This window comes from Podarcis cretensis, assembly GCF_951804945.1.
Source record: "Podarcis cretensis genome assembly, chromosome: 8".
NCBI lineage: Eukaryota > Metazoa > Chordata > Lepidosauria > Squamata > Lacertidae > Podarcis > Podarcis cretensis.
The window spans coordinates 33,007,835-33,025,352 of record NC_137177.1 but is presented as its reverse complement, the minus strand read 5'-3'; the positions used below and the strand labels follow the sequence as shown (position 1 = coordinate 33,025,352).

At 43.2% G+C, this 17,518-nt stretch overlaps 1 protein-coding gene across 11 annotated transcripts in view; it reads right to left on the bottom strand.

Moving 5' to 3' along the window:
- Nucleotides 1–17,518, bottom strand: part of CSMD2 (CUB and Sushi multiple domains 2) — a 519,932-nt gene that overhangs the window by 15,322 nt on the left and 487,092 nt on the right. For all 11 annotated transcript variants that reach the window (XM_079985202.1, XM_079985205.1, XM_079985206.1 and 8 more), the window contains 4 exons: nucleotides 9,614–9,787; nucleotides 6,803–6,988; nucleotides 1,821–1,997; nucleotides 701–880 (listed from right to left, as the gene is read on the bottom strand). In XM_079985202.1, coding sequence (XP_079841328.1) covers nucleotides 701–880; nucleotides 1,821–1,997; nucleotides 6,803–6,988; nucleotides 9,614–9,787 — 717 coding nt within the window. The remainder of the gene's footprint in view (nucleotides 1–700; nucleotides 881–1,820; nucleotides 1,998–6,802; nucleotides 6,989–9,613; nucleotides 9,788–17,518) is intronic.

Sequence of the window (17,518 nt, the reverse complement as noted above, 5' to 3'; positions counted from 1 at the left end):
ATTGTACAACAATCATGTTCACTGCTCAATTTACTTTTATCTTTGGCCTCAGCCATCATTGGCACACAGTCCCCAGAAATTTGTCCGTGAGGAAAAAAGTAAGGGAGGCAAGCAGGCCCAATGAGGTTGAACTTAGTGCCTGGGGCAGGATCATACTAGTGGAGGTGATCTTTCAGATAACATGGCCCCAAACTGTTTGGAGCTTTAACCATCAAAACCAGCACTGCTTCATTTGGCGGCCCTCGCAGATAGACATTCATTGGTTTAAAAGAGAAGAGCAAAAACCCACCAGGTCTCTCTCCTCCAAAGGAAATTGACTTCACAAATGCCAGCCTGCCCTTTCCACTTGGGAAAGGGGATTGTCAAACACCGCATGGATACAGATGGCCCCCATTAACAAGGGGACAAGATGACCACTGCATACATGCAACCAGCCATACTGTAAGATGGCCATCTGGAACACCTGTTGTATGGTAAAGTGGACTTCAACACACATGCACACCCAGTCAGAAACTCATGGAAGGAATAGTAATATTCTCCTTGTCCTATTTACTGTGTGCACAACCATGGTAAATGGTTGTCTGTATCAAGGGCTGCAATCTAAATTTCTTTGGAAAATCTCAGATTACATTCCTAGGCATATTCCTAGGCAATGTGTCTTAAAAACAAATCCTGAAGATGCTGAACAAATAGGCCTTACCTTTGCAGACAGGTTTTGTTCCATTCCACGTCCGGTCCTTGGTGCAGGTCAAAGCAGAGGCTCTGTCTGTCTCCATCATGTAGCCAGGCATGCACAGAAACGTGACAGTCTTATTGTAGGTGAAGTCATTGCCCAACCGAATGCCATTGGCTGGCACTCCAGGATCCCCACAGTTAATAACTGGGTGGGAAGAAAAACACATAAAGTGGTTACATTATCAGAATGTCTCCAAAGCAAAGTTGCAAAGCTGGCTTCTGAATAATGAGAGATAATGAGCAAATCTTCACTTCAATTCTAAATATAAATCTGTATTTTCTCCAAATTGCAGATTTGGGTGGGTGAAAGCAGAGAATGGTCATTTGCCTAATTCCTAAATGATGTGCTGGGTAAGGCTAAGCTAAAACGCCACATACACCTAAATAATTTGTGGCCCTATTCACAGACTGCAAAAATGAAAGGAAGCATTTCACTGATTTTTGGGTGCCTATGTGATTTTTAGCACATGAAAATCACTGAAGCTCTCTTATGGTTCTGATTAGCTGGTGTCTGCCATTCCCCCTGGCCCCCCCACTAAAAAAAAAGTCTAATTGCAGGGAGTATTCTAGGAGGAAATTGTGGTTGCCAGGAAAAAGTGGCCATATTTTAGTGGCAGCTGCCCCAAAAGTCCTTTAAAACGGGGGCACTTTGTATCTCTGTATGTGTGAAGGTTGCAGCCGCCAGCCAACTAGATCTTCAAAGGAGCTGCAGTGATCCCCCCCCAAAAAAAAAACAAGAGAGAGGCGGGAGAGTTTCACCCCCTCTTATGATTCAAACTCCACCCTCACCCCCCTTTGAGTACATGCCGCCTGGGGCTGATGGCATTCCAAAGCATCTGAAAGGCACTAGGTTGGAGAGGGCTGATATAGAAAAAGAAGGGACCAAATAGGAGTGGTGGATGCAAATAAACTGCAGAGTGGCTATTCAATTGTTCATCATTAAGATTAAGAGCCTCATCTGGACTCTTCCAATGGCATATGGCTAACTGGTGTTGAAAAAGAGGGAAGGCTAGACAAGGTGGATGCAATTTTGGTCAGTGTACTGTATACATAATGCCTTACTGGATTGCTCTTGAGCTACTCACCTGTACACTCTGGGGTACTTCCAGTCCAGGTCCCATTGACCGTACAATGCCTGCTGAGCACCCCTGTGGAGTAGTAGCCATCCCGACACTTGTAAATGATGGAGCTTGAAAACACCAGGCCATCATTAAATGTGACTATTGCATTGCTGGGAGTCCCAGGGTTTCCACAAGATATAACTGCAATGAACAAATAAAGGTCAAACAAGAAGTGTCAAAGGTTACTTATGAAAGCTACAGTACAGAAGCATTTGGATTGGCGTATGTAGTTGACTTAGGACAAGGTTCCCCAAACTTGGGTCTGCAGTTGTTTTTGCATTGCAATTCCCATAATCCCTTCATTCCTGACCACTGGTCCTGCTAGCCATTGACGATGGCAGTTGAGGTCCAAAAACAGGAAAATAAACCACTCGGACCTGTGCCTGGAAAGCATGGTGCAAAATGAAGTCTGGATGAGTCCTGCATCTGCGCACAAGATGTGTAGGACCAAACAGCTGTAAAATGTATAGGAAAACACAAATAAATGAACAGCTGTGTACAACAAGAGTCTCCTTTATTTCCCAAAGGAATCAGGTTCCCTCTCTCCTTTATATATAGTAACTGCCCAGTTAAGTTTCCTCAACATGCCAACATCCTTTTCAATAGAGCAAGAAGGTGACATAGCCAGTCCAGCCACATTTTGGTACTGAGAAGTTTGGCTTTAGAACTCCTGTTGAAGGTTCCAAATGCTGCTTCCTCCAGATCAAATGACTTTTAAAGAATTTGAGCTACTGCACAGGAGTTGTGGAAAATATGACCTTCATCTCCTCAGTTAAACATATGTATTAAAGATTATCAACCTAAAAGGCTCAGGAACATGAAATCTGGCCTTTTACCTGATCCTTATTCAGGATTTTTGATCCCACACGCTCCCCTTTATGTTTTCCTTGCTGCTGAAACAACAGCCTGCAATTGCTCCCTAACAAGACACTACAATGCATTTGCTGAAAGCCTGCTTTGGAACAAAATGCTGTTGAAAGCCTTCAGCGCCCTTTAAAGTCCTTGCTTGGATCTGGCTATTTCACACGCTTTTAAAATTAAACAGTAACTTACATTTTGCTTAAAATGCAAAGCAAGACGTGCCGGCATGGGGGAGAGGGATGGCAACAACAACAGCAACACACTCGGGCAATGTAAATGTACCTTTGACGGTCATATCAGAATACGGAGCAGGGAGACATTTGCCAATTGAAAGAGAACACAGCGTCATTGATTTCAAAATGTGTTCAGCCTTTTGTGGCATTCAAGGGGTTTGATTTTGAACAAAAGTCTGCTTTGGAAATCCAGTCGGGGGTATGAATGTGCAAATCAACGATGAAAACAGCAGCAGCAGCGATTGAAAACTATTTTTTGTGAGATCCCGTGATGTCCATTTGTCCCCACACCACTGGCCCAGTTGCTCCCATGCTCAGATGAAAGAAACTGGGAGAAGGACAGGGGACAGTTGTGGCTGGCTGACTCATTTTTTGTTTTAAAAAGGGAAATGTCCATTTCCATGTTTAAAAATTGCTGGGAATTAAAGTTAAATGAAGCCTGACACTTGCGCACGGAAAATGGGTCTGGGATACAAGGCAGCCTCTGTCGCATAAAGCAGAGAAGATAATACAGCAGACTTCTAACGCAGAGCGATTAATTAACTCGCTTCATTTCAAACCATTTGTGGCCTTTGAAATACTGATTGGGATTCCCCCCCCCCTTAAAAAAAGAAATCTTTTTTTCCCTGTGAATTTTTATAATTATAGAAAAAAGACTTCAAATTAATAATCCCACAAGAGAGTAAGTGCTGTTCTTTTCACTGCAGATGAACTAGACCAGAAGGAAGGCTATTCCTATGTAGGAAGCTGCCTTATGCTCAGTGAGGCTATTGGTGCATCTTGCTCAACGTGGTCTACCAAGTGTGGCAGTAGCTCTCTCAGCTCTACCTAGAGATGCCATTCAGGATTGAACCTGGGACCTTCTGCATACCACTGAGCTACGGCCCCTTCTCCATCCCTGCCATTTCACTATGACTTGGAGGCAGAGGGTTTGGGGCAGCAGGAGATGTTGGTCTAGGGGAAGCTGCATCTCCCCACCAACTGCTTTATACTCCACCCACTCTGGGCTGCTCCCAACAGAATACTAAAATACAATGATTCATCAAATATTAAAAGCTTCCCTAAAAAGGATGCCTTCAGATGTCTTCTAAAAGTCTGATAGTTGTTTATTTCTTTGACATCCATTGGGAGGGCGTTCCACAGGGCAGGTGCCACTACCGAGAAGGCCCTCTGCCTGGTTCCCTGTAACCTCGCTTCTTGCAGTGAGGGAACCACCAGAAGGCCCTTGGCACTGGACCTCAGTGTCCGGGCAGAACGATGGGGGCGGAGACGCTCCTTCAGGTATACTGGGCTGAGGCCGTTCAGGGCTTTAAAGTCATAGGGGTTGGTGCCAGACTGCCACAAGTCTGGGGGTTTACAATTGAATCCTAACCATGTCTATGCAGAAGCATGGATGGACAAAAAAACCCAGTTTGGTCTGCAGATGAAGGCAAACCTACCTAATCCAAGTTCCGCGAAGCACAACGCAAACCAAAACACGACCATCCTTCAAAATTTACACTACTATGATTTTGCAATGCTGTTCCCAAGCCAAGTAATGTGTATACAACTGTTTATAAACAGGGTAAAATGTGCATTGAAATACACTGTAGTAATGAAAATAAAATGCACTCATGTATTTTGTTACACAAAATTGGTTTGCCAAAATGTGTATATTAGGCTGAATAGCCTACAAAACTGTGTGAGTTAGGAGTACAGGCAATTTAGGCACAGCGCTGAGCCCCAAAATGTCATAAAGATGTCATGAAAAAGGGGCGGAACAGGGTGGGGGGGCGGAACACGGCAGAGCAGGCTTAGGTGTGCTCTGCTAATGTGCATATGGTTCTCAAATGTAACTCCCACGCAAAACGAGGATAGCATATAATTCATGCTAAAATGCTGGGTCTCTTTTTTTCTTACTAACAGTTGAATCTGACTTCAATGCTGCGGACAGGCCATAGCCCTCCACTGGACCTGAGGGCAGCTGGTACTTGACGCAGAAACTAGCTTCCTGGCAGGTGAGCCACTGTGGATTACTGGGAGGAAGAGAGGGAAGAGTGAGACATTGGGGAGGCTGGCGTGGGATGGAAGCACCAGGGGAAGCCCATCTGCCACTCCTGCCAGTGCATTTGTGCCGTGCCAACCTCTTTGCCTTCCCCACCCCTGTTTCCAGCCCATAAAGAATGAGTTGCTGAAGAGAGGGAGGTCATGGCCATTGTGAAGCTCTGAGTTGCTTAAAGCAGGTCAGGCCCAGGAAAGTAAAGGCAGAGAGCTGGTCTAGGAGGTTTTCTTTGGGGTTGCCTGCTAACAGCATCCTTCTGTGATTCATGTTTGGACATCAGCCCTTCGAATACCTTCTCCTTCCACTCTCTTTGTCCTGAATACAAATCAGAAGAGCCCGTGAACTACACATCACTATGAATTACTTTCTGTCCCCTGATCGGTAAGCGCCTAACATTAAAGGATCCGCATTAGGGACATAATATTCCTATTATTCATAAAGCTGTGATTAAAAAGTCTTGCCTGGGATCTGTATTCCTGCTTGCTTTTGAACTTGACAAGTTATTTATCCTGGGATTAATGTATATAACTCCTCCCTAGCTCATGCAAATTTTTTTAAAGAACATTTTTGATAGCACGGGGAGGAATCAAACCCTTCAGACCCCAGTATATTAATAAATGGGACACAGCATCATTGGCTACATCTATTCAGAATAAATTTCCAACTCATTTGCAAAGTGCTCAGCTTTCTGATCAGCCAGGGAGATGCATGAGCTCGCTTGGGTCTTCTTGCGTGTCGTTTCCCTGCCTCTCTTCGGCTTTTGTGGCTTCTGCTGATTGATTTTTAAGTATTTCTATAACAGCATCTGCCTGAAAAGGTTGCCTGAGGTTTATCACACCGGATTACCTGATTTTGCTTCTTCTTTTCTATATGTAACAACAGTCGACACAAAATGTTTTTTTTTAAAAAAATAAGTATCTGCATATAAATGTTTAGGAGGCTTCTAACAGGACGTTTAATGTAAATTAGTCTGGTGTGAGATGGCAGTGGGGAAATGCAAAAGCCTTCTTTTGACTGAATTTCTTCCTGCCTGCCTAAACCGAGGAAAGAATTAATAGATTTCTAGAAATGACTCATTTTGTGTATGTGTTATAAATCAATCAATGCAGCATTTTTAAGGACATAGGAAGATCTTGAGGAATCAGGCCAGTGGCCCATTTAGTCCAGCATCCTCTTCGGTGGGCTGTGGCCTTATGGCCTTTTGTGACCTTTCTGGAGGCCACATTGGGGGGGGGGACAGTTGGGGGAGTGGAGCTGTGCTGCCTCTAATCCTTTCCCTACTGCAGCAACTAGGCTTAAACAGAATAGTTGCATTTGTGAGAATGGGCCTATTTTTCTAATTGATGCCACAATTGCCAAATTGCCCTGCCCCACACAGTAATTAGGTTTCCGAGGATTTTCACCTAATCTAAAACCTAATCAGCATGGGGGGGGGTGGGCTGGGGTGGAGGGAAGGGGAAAGAGAAGGGGGCAAAAAGAGAAGGGTGGGGGCAGAGAAGGCAGAAAAGAAACGGAATGGCAGAAACATTTACCCCAAGGGCCACGAGGCCTTTGACAGAAAAGAGGCTCCACTGCCCTAGACTGCTGCTGTGCCCTTGGTGGGTATGAAGTGACACAGAAGCCTCTAATGGAGTTGCTTCCCTCAACATTTTTAATAATAATACTAATAATTTATAAACTGCTTTTAATATAAAAATGTCCTGGAGGTGAACAAGGGTATGTAGTCTGTCCAAATAATTTGCTCCACCAGCAGCTCGCCCCCAGGTCCTCTGTGCTTGTAGTGTTCTATGTGGCTCATTCGCTGCACTGACCTTCACATTCTGGCTGAGTCCCACTCCAAGAACCGTTGGCCTGGCAGATTCTCTGCAGTGAACCCCGGAGGGTGTAGCCTGGCTCGCAGCTGAACCAGACGGTACTCTCCACACTTAACTCGTTACCGCCATGCCGGATACCATGGGAAGGTATTCCTGGGTCGCCACACAGTCCCTCGAGGCTTCCTGGCAAGAGGAAAGCAGAAGTACTGTCATTCAGGTAGCCCCCGTTTTCATTTCTCTTTCCACGTCTAGCTGATGCTAGAAAGCAGAAAGTCCTAGGAGAAAGCTACCAGAGACCTCTTGGATCAGGCCAAGGCTCACCCAGTCCAGCATCTTGTTAGTACAATGAACAACCAGATGCTCGTGAGCAGTCTGAAAGCCAGAGTGGGATGCTATAGCATTTGTCCCACTTGCTATTCTCAGAAACTGGTATTCAGAGGTAGAACATAGGCTATCAATGGGTCACCTCTCTTAACTTCAGCAGGCATTGCCCACAAACTTTAAAGCCTGCTTTTGCAGCTGTGAGGGCTAGAAATCTGAACAGTAATAACATCAATAATAATATCGAACAAATGTGGAAGCCGGTATTCTGAGAGAGCTGAATTCTGCGCCCAAAACTGCATTTTGCAAAGTTGCTTCTGAGTTTGTAGGGTTGTAAGAAGATGATTTCCATTTCAGCCTGTCTTCATCCTATTCCACATTGTTTCCATTCTGCCAGAATGTAGTTTCTGCCACATACTATGTAATTCATACTGTTGCCCGCTATTTAATGTAATTTACGTTATGATTTATTGAAGCTATTAATTTATATGATTATTTAACATCATTACATTCATTTCAATGTAAATAAAACATAAAACAATGCAAAAAAGCCATTAATTACATATCAATTGTGGGCTTTTAAAAAAGGGTTGTGAGTGAATACTGATTTCTGTTCCAGACCAGCAACAAAAACACAAATAGTGGAAACTTCCACTTCTGTTTTTGATAGAATTCTATGATAGTCTTATATGCTCACATGGTACATACACAAGGATGGAAATGACACACCAATGGTTGAATCACCAGGTGTAAGAACACCCTTGGGTAGCTCTGAGTACAATCCCAGCCAGATGTACACAGCAACAGCTGTTGCTGTTTGGGTATTTTTTCATTCGGTTTGCCAGCTCTGGTCTCCTCAAACTGAAAATGACAAGATGCTTCAAAGCCACCTGTTGTCCTCACTGACTCAGAGCTGCTGTCTTTATTGGGAATCCAGTGAAGAAAAAAGACATACCACTGAGCCAGCGAGTCATTTGCTCGCAGAGTACAGAGGTATGCAAGGAGGCCAAGGAGGCCACCTTGCGGGATTGCCTTGAGAGATGGAGATGTGCCTGTTCCTTTTGTGGCATGGCAACCATCTGTTATTGGCTCTTTCCACCAACTAGCTTTACAAACACAAAAGTCAGCAAACCATGAACACTGTGCTTCTCAAGTGAAAGCCACCATCTCTTTCAAGGCCTGAACAGGGATCTTCTGAAGGCACAGCTCTGTGACTGGGCTACAAGACCCTCCCTAGCAGCTTTGCACTATCCGTGTCTCATGTAAACACCTAATGGGAACTTAAAAAATCTTTTGTAAAATGACTTGTTTGCAAACAAGGAATAAAAGCATCCTCTGGTGTGGGAGCTCACAGAATCAGAAAGTGATCTGAAGGCCCACAACTCCCCAAGCTGTGCTGTGAGGCTAGGCCTTTCGCTTGCCGTTGCCAGAATAAAGATCAGTGAGCCACAAGCAGGGAGGCTTTCCATTTCTTTTTCTCTTTTTACACAAGTTGCATCTAAATCAGACTTGGCAAACCTGTGCCCCTCCGCATGTTGCTGCCTAAGGCTGGGGCTCATGGGAGGAATACGAGCTCCCAACCCATGACCCATACAAGTCCCTCCTGGAAACTCTCATTTTCTGGGAAGCATCTGAATAATCCCCCCTAGTCCCTCTTGTAACTAATCTGTATGTATGTGTAATTGCACTAACAATATTTTCTATCACATGACTTCATCTACTCTCCTCCCCATTTCTCTGTGCTGACTGGGGCTGACACAAGTTGTGGTTCAAAACATCTGCAGGGCACCAGGTTGGGGGAAAGCTGTATTGGAATGAACACCTCCCCTTTCATCACAATTGTCTTCACTGCATCCTACAACATGTAGGACATCCTACAACATGTTTACCAGATGCTGGGGTGGCAATGCCATGTTCTTTTTACACTGCTTACAAGCTTCCCAGAGGCACTGGAAACCAAGCCCCAGAAGGCCCATCTGAACTGATGGCTCCCCTCCTTGTTTAGATGGACCTCTGAGTACCAGCTGCTATAGGCCAAAGGCAACACATTGTTTCTATGAGCTGGCAGGCCACTGTGGGAAATAGAATGCAGGGCTAGGTGAAGCACAGGTCTGAGCCAAAGGGCAATTATTTTGCTCTCACATTTAGCAAATGGCTCAGCCCACTTTCCAATGGTCTGTTGCCCTGCCCATTCCCCCTTGCTGCTCTTTCTACTTTGAACTGCCTCACACAACACCTCTGTGCAACCACCTCATTTTTTTTTCCAGATGGCAGATGGATGATTTTTTTCTTCTGTCAACATCCAATTTCAAAGTCATCCATCTATTTGTCTACAACCGTCCTAATTATTTTTTTTTCTAAAGGCCAACTTGGATAAAAAAGCAGGAAGGAAATAAACAACTGCAGTTGGTGACCTTGTGGTTTAAGGAGGCAATAAATAAAACCATGATTAGCATTCAACTGTGCCATGTGGCCAAGTCTTCCCACCTGAGCAGTGAGGGAGAGACCCACTCCAGCGCCCATCAAGCTGACACATACGGGTGGAATTGCCAATCAAGCTTCTCCTTTCCAGGCAACTGTAACGCACCACAGAGCCAACTGTGTAGACATCACCCAAGATCTGGGCATGGGGCGGGGATCCAGGATGACCACAGGAGACCACTGAAACAAGGTGGGAGGGGGACAAGAAGGTTTTGAGCAGACACAGCATTAGCCTTCCAGCACATTCAAAGGGCACAAACTGGAAAGCCACCTCATCAATAGTGTTGGCAGTTTTGGTCCTAACCCAAAAGTAGTCAATTGATAGAACCATTTCTCATAAGGTAAGCCCAACCTGAGCTGACATTTCCGGTGGGTTTCAATTTGTGTTTCAATGGGAAATCCAGCTCATGCCTCCCTCAACATCGCCCAACACATCTTCCTAAAATGGACTGATAACATAGACTCATAGAATTGTAGCATTGGAAGGGGCCCAAAGGATCATCTAGTTCAACCCAGTGGAAACAAAAACTCAGAAGTCCATGCAGGCCACCTAGAAGGCCATGTCAACATCCTGAAGTTCAGTGAATATGGGAATTAAAACTGATTTGACCATAGTTCAATATACAAAGTAAGAAAAAGATGTGATGGTGTTATTAGTCCTTAAAGCCATGAGCATAAACTGAAGGTGATATATCTGCTGGTGGTCTGTGCCATTTTAGACTGCAGGTGTGTGTTTGTGTGTGTAGTTATGTATGGAAACTTATTCCCTACATATGCAAAACTAGCACACCAAGAAGGCTATGTCTTGGAGGAGTTTCAGTTTGTCCTGTCTTAGCTCTCAGACACAGCTAGCTTCAAGTTTGAGGGGGAATGCTGCAGCATTCTGGGAAATTAAAATGGTAGCTCATAGACCTAGCTGCAGAGCATGGAGGGTCCACATCAGATGTGAACTCTGGTGGGTCCTGCTGGGGCAGTTGGTCCCTGGCAGCTATTCCAGGTTGCCAAGTGTTAATGCCATGACTACCCTTCAGCCTAGTCTATGCCACTGGCAGCACCAGTACAAGCACCAGAAGCTATTGGGCAAAGGAAGGCAAAATGCACTGGGTGGAAATAGATCTTTATTTCTAAAAGAGAAATAATGGTAAATTTCACATTAACACTCCCATCCTAAACATACTTTCTCTGAAGAAAATCCTATTGATTTTGACAGAGTTAAACTACAAGTAAGGGTGCTTAGGGTTGCAGCTTTATTTTAATCTCCAGTTTATGATTCCCTTAGAGTTCGTACATTGAATTTCTGTATGTATGAACAAAAGATTAAAATAACTCCTTTTAAAGAAATGTAACATTTTAATCCTAACAATTTTAAATTGTATTTTTAAGTGTTAGATTACAACTACTTAGTTTATTGTTGAGATAATTATTAATTAAACTTTCTCTGTTAAGCAGATTCATGAACTTTTCTAATTAGAATTTCCTTCTATTGTCTGTCCCTTGGTCTCATGTATTATATGTTTGATAAAAACAATTTAAAATAGTCTGAATATGAAAAGTAACCATAGGGATTCAGCGGCTGGCAAGCTACTTGTACAGGATGGTACTTGGCACCCTTCCCTTGTCCTATAATTTGAAATGGTGCAGTCAACACTAGCATCTCATTCTGGTTTAGGGAAAGCAATATGGAAATGGGGGCATCATCAGGGAGCTGAAGCCTAAGGCCTGCTTTAATGTCCCAACAAGGAAGAGATTTGGGTCTATCTCTCATCAGTCCTGGGCTAGGTGCAAGCCTGCTTCCTTTTGGTCTGGTCCCAAACTTTCCAATCGCCAACACGGTGTGACAACTTACGTGCTTTGCAGGCAGAAGGTCCCAGGTTCAATCCCCAGTATCTCTAGGTAAGGTTGAGAAAGCCAGAGTCCCTGGAGAGCTGCTGCCTTTCCGTGCTGACAATACTGAGCTAGATGAACCAATTCTGACCCAGTATAAGTCAGCTCCCTATGTTCATACGTGATTGTTTATTCTGTTTGATTGTGTGAACTCATTTGCACTTGTCCAGTTAGATTGCTGTTCTTGAAGAAATTAACAGAGGCAGGTCCCAAGTGCTGCCTAGTCTAAAACTGCTTTTAAAAAGCCATGCAGCACCACCATATTATCTCAGCAATTAGAGGGTGGTAGGCTGGCTATTGACAAACATCCTAACTTCTGCAAGAGTCAATGAATCTGTTCTCAAGTTGAAGGGTTCTTAACATGAAAGGAATGTTAGCCATGGAAGCCTCCCCCATCCCCTCTCCCATTTTTGATGGGTTCTAAAAATGTTATTGGCAACATCCAGATGGAATATGCAAAATGTACTTTTTAATAACAAATAAAAGATTGAACTAATGTGTTTGCCTACATGAGCATTTTTGGTTTTGTCTTTTAAGACCCTGGCACTGAGCTGTGAGTGAGACCGTGCCAAGATTTCCAGCCCGATGCTCTGACAGCCAACGCAAGAAATCAGGCTGTAGCAAATAATTTAATAACTGATCCTCCAGGAATTACATCTAAGCTAAAAACCTGCTTCAGCGACAGCACTTCTAAGGATTAACAACGTACAATGTGCCAGATTTCACAAATGCATAATTCACCTTCCTGAGCAGGGTCTTTTAAAACTAGAAATTGCTGGAATGTAGCAATAATCTCTCCCTTACCACAAAAATTAGATATATTAACTCCATTTGAAATGCCTTATATAAACATGTGGATGCCAGCCATTAACTGATGCTGTTGGAACCAACTGGTTTTAAACAGGAATTTTGCCTTACTTGTACATTTTTGTAGTGAGGCCAGTCACTACAAATGCCTCTTCCCATGACCTTAGACAGGGTCTTCCTCCAAGTAAGCCTTACTCTATGCTCAAACCGTGCCTGAGCAATGGAACCCTGAAATATTCATCAGCCTAATAGATGAGTAGAGAAATCCAAACTCCAGGGGTATGGATGGATGAGGTAGTGTTCCTCTGTTCAGATCTGCCTGGCTATGTGAATTTTCTGATAACCTGGTGGGCAACAGATTTACCTGACGTCCCTGTCAATCATTCTGACATAGAGAAAGCACACTGAAGCCCAAACCAAAAAATGCAGCAATATCTAGGGCTATTATAGTTTGGGGTTTTTTTTTGGGGGGGTCTCTCTTACCAGAGATAAATTTGTGACAAAAAAATGAATCTTAGCACTCTGATTGCCAAGATTCTGAGACAGAAACATGACCTGCCACTGATAAGTTACAAGCAGATAAAATACAATATGGCCCTTTTGTTTATGTATGAAAATTGATGGTATCCTACACTTGGCTACAACTAAAAAAAAAAAAGCAGCAAATCGCATTCTACAACTGCTTAAGGTGAATGGGACAGGCAATGGGTAGATTAGAAAATTAATTATCAATACCTCATTTCAAGCACTACCTTTTCAACTGATACACTCAAAAAGGCTAAATAATTTTATCAAGCCCATTTCCAGAGAGCACAGTACAAGTCTGGGAAAAAAATGGCAGATTAAATTGGCATAGATTATTTCTACGGTAATTCCGATAGCATACCATCTGCTCTTTTCTCAATCAGGTAGAGAAGCACAATTTAAGAACTGGAAAGTCAAAGGTCTCTACCCCTTTATAGGATTTCTACTCTGCTACTCAACCACTAATAATTAAAGCTACTCTTTAATAACAATCAGACAAATTGGTTGCTCCTTAATCAAAGTTGTTGGGGTCGTTGTTGGATTTTTTTTACATGTGATTATGTAAAAGTCAGATGTAGGTAAAATAATCTGGAGTCAAGACAAGAACAAAATAGGGGAAACTCACCCACTAAAAATTGGATCCAGCTTTATTAGAGGACACATGCTGAAGTTACTCTGACGGTGGTCTTGCCCACCATTTTGCCCCTGTGGTGGGACTGTGATCTGGTAAAACAGTTTTGGGCTCGGGTTCACATTGAAATGTGTACAGTTTCTGTGGGATGGCTTATTGGTTGCTCTCAACTGATGGTATTAAATGTATTTGATGATGAAAATGCTAGCACATTATGAAAGGAATTCATGACTTATATGATATTAGCAACTCACCTTGTTTTCGCAACCCAGTGGAAAATGGCTTAGGGTCTCATATTGGACAGATGGGAGGAAAATCACTCATAATCTGAAATTTAGGCAGGGACCAGAATCTCTAAATTCTTTTTATATGGTATGACATTCTTTCATATCCTACACAACATGCACCACCTTCTCTCAACAATAACCTCTACAAGTTTGGGATGTTTGATACCTATAGCTGATATAGTTTGATACCTATATGCTGTCTCTGTACCTTTTCTTTCAGAAAACACCCAAGCTTGGAACAATGCACAGGTTACTGTTGTTTTCTCCTCCCCCCTTTTCCCTGTATGTTTTTCTTTTCTTTATTGTTGCCTACTTGCTGCTATTTTCTGTTAAAAATAGAATAAAGGTTCCTTAAAAAACAACACTGTGACATTTTCTTACAGGTCCTACTAGAACTCCCAGCAATTTCTTTGGAGGTGTATCCTAAGTAGGAGAAGGCTCCCCACTTGAGAAATGGGGAGAATATCAGGATATAAAAAATGAGTCCCTTCCAAGTGATTATTTCTCTCTTCCACAACAACACCTTCTTCTTCTGGGTTCTTCATTTGCTGTAATAGCAATGGAGCTATCATGATGGGAGTGGAATCTCCCTAGCAGGTCTCTGAAGACTCGTCTACACAGCCTTTCCTCTCTCAGCTTTTCTAAGACAGCAACCTTAAGCCGGAGGGTGGAGCCTCTCTCTCTCTCTCTCTCTCTCTCTCTCTCTCTCTCTCTCTCTCTCAATCTAATCTATCAACACATACACACAAGCCACTGAAAAGTGCTGGTATGAAAACATAAATAAGTACCTTCTGAATTTCCAGCTTTCTAATTTTTTTAGGGTGTTTGTTTTTGTTTGCATTTAAGGGTTGTTTTTTTAAAATGATGTTCTAGGCTGTTAGGATAGGCGAGTCTGGTTGTTACGTTTGCTACAGTAGGGAAAGGACCTTTTTGCTTTGCTGGCTTCCTCAATCTGTTGTGAAACTCCCAGAGGCATCACTTTCAAAATATGCTCAAGCTAGGGCTCTTGTCATGATGGTAGGTCAAGACCACTACAATCAAGAGAAGGCTCTGAGGACTCCATTTCCAAACCTACAGCAGAGCCAAAGAATCCCCAGCTTCACCTCAGTCAATCTGAAGAATCAAGTGCAGCCACTTTAAGTACTAATGGCTCTCTGTTTGCAGGTAGCCTTAGAAGTCATGACATGCCTGCAGTGTATTCCTTCCAGGTAGCTATTGAACTTTGCTGGACTGGCATCCTCATCTGTTGCCATTCAGTGCCTGTAACAACCCTTAAAAGTGCTTTGCTTTGTTCAAAGCTATCCATGGTTCTGCTTCTGTGCCTGAACTCTTGTTCTGCCCAGTGGTGTAGTGTGGGCGGCCAGTGTCCGAGGCTGCATGGCGGGGGCGGGTGGGAGGGAGGCACAGAATACACATGCACATTCAACTGCCTAACAGCATCCACATCACCCAGCCACAGAGGTAAGAAAAGAAGAGTCATTGTATTGTCTGGAGAGGTCACATCCTGGTTTGCATGGAGAAGCCATTTTCAATGGAACCCAGCAAGGGAAGCATGCAGCAGTATTGAGGCAGCACTTGGTGTTGAAATTTTGCCCCTGAGGCAACAGCCCCTGTGGCCCCCACTATGTTACACCACTGGTTCTGCCTTCCCAGTCCTCCCTGTATACTTCCTCAGAACAGGACAGGCTCGAACATGAATTTCTCCCAGCTCCTCTTGAAGCTGTCTGTGGCTCCACTCCCCTGCCTCAAAGCCTCCTCCACTTTTCCTGCTTTCTCAATAGACTTCACCCGGAACAGGGTATAGCCTCTGATGAACTTCCAAGGCAACACTCCCTTCCCCAGCAGTATCCCAGAATGGGATTGTGCAATCCCTTCACCCACCCATCAAGGCCCTGATAAATATTGTTAGTCTTACTTATTGATTGCTTATAATCCCATCAATCACTTTAACACCCTGCATATAAAACGCCAAGCACAAACCTCCAGATTCACCTCAGAATTTTGCCTTAGGTAAAATTGCTGAGTGGTTCTACTTTCAGATCTTCTGAAATTTCCCCACTGTGTGGAGATATTCTTCACCAATTCCAGGCTTCCCAAAAGGTCATATATGTTGCTGGTGAGAGGCAGGACTTTTCTAATAACCTGCTTTAGTGTTTTCCGCAGGTCTTAGGTATACAGTAACCTCTGAGAGGTTGCTCCAGTTTCATCAAAACTCCTTTCACTTCATTGAAATTTCTCAGATGTGTAGGAATCTTCACATTTCCCCAGAAATGTTGCTTGCTGGTTGCTTCAGTTTTACAAAGAGCAGTTGTTTAACGCCATTTGTCCAATATTTACCCATCACCCTTAAGAATACCAATGTGGGATTCACTTATCAATTTCCCATGGTTTGCACACAGTGGCAAGGTAGCATGCTGATAACATGGGGAAAACAAAAGGTGCAAAAATGTGTGTGCGTGTGTTTAAAAAAACTGCTTAACGTGAGGGGAAGAAGGGAGAGGAAAAAATAAAACTAAAAAAACCCTAAAACTTGTTCAAAAGGGGTGAGACTTTGGACCATCTCAGCTTTATGAAATGTAAAGCTGTTGGGCTGTCCTGGTTGGTAACTTTTCTCAGGCAGTAATGATTTTCTAATTTGTTGGTGCAACCAGTGTCTGTCCTAAGAAGAAAAATATTGTCTAAGCAGGACTGCTCTTGTCTCCATTGCCCCCTAATTCTACTAGGGATGATGGCTGAGGACCTGTATTTTTGTGAATTAAATGACAAGATATGGACCTATTAGACGAATGTTCAAATTTGAACTTTGCTATTTTGCAGTGCTTCACTCAAAAGTTTATCTGTACTGATATACACATCTAAAACTGCATTTTCGGTAGATATTACACATTTAAGAATATGTATGGATATACTTTTTTAAAAAAAATGAGCAGAAATGGAATGGGACAGGGGAAACATGCGAACATGATACAGACTGAAAAAAGACAGATTTATCCATTCCTAAATCCTATCCGCTGGTCCAGTTTTTCAGGGGTTTATATGTATACGTGGGTTCCATACATTAAATTTTGGAGATACTTTCAGCTTTCACCTTCTACACACCTTCTACAACTATGTGCAACTACAGCTGATTTTAGCTCTAGTAGGCAAGAGGAGGAGGCTGAGAAGTCTGGGCATCAAAAGTAGCCCTCTGCCCCTGTCAGGCAAGCACACAGAGAAACGTAAGGTGCTAGTTGCCTTTTCTCCATCATCTGTTGCTGTTGCTATTAAGTTATCAAACACACAAACTTCTCTAGTGCCATACAGACATTGATTCCTGCATTCCAGGGAGCTGGACTATATGGCTCTTTGGCTCCTTTCCAATGCTACAGTTTTATGATTCTATCTCTGGTCATCCTCTTCAGTGACTAATTACTCCTCGCCCTTGTAACTTACAGGAAATATTAGAGGAGATTGAAGTTCTCCCTCCCTTGGGCCTGCAAAATGACTGACATGGGTGGAGGCCAAGTAACCCTCAGAAGTGAGGGATAAGTGAAGAGGATTCCCACCAAGAGAAGTTGTATACGCTGCCCCAAAGCTGGGGCCAAACACAAACAAACAAAAGGGGATGGATAGAGAATACTAAATGATTGCTTATCCAAAGTTTGTTGCAAACCACCTTAAACGTTCACCACTAAGTTGTGCATCTGCTTTCTAATCTCTTTACTCACCCAAACCATTTTAATGTACAGATTCTATGATGTCAGCTTCACTTTAAGAAAGGTTTAACTACTTGAAATC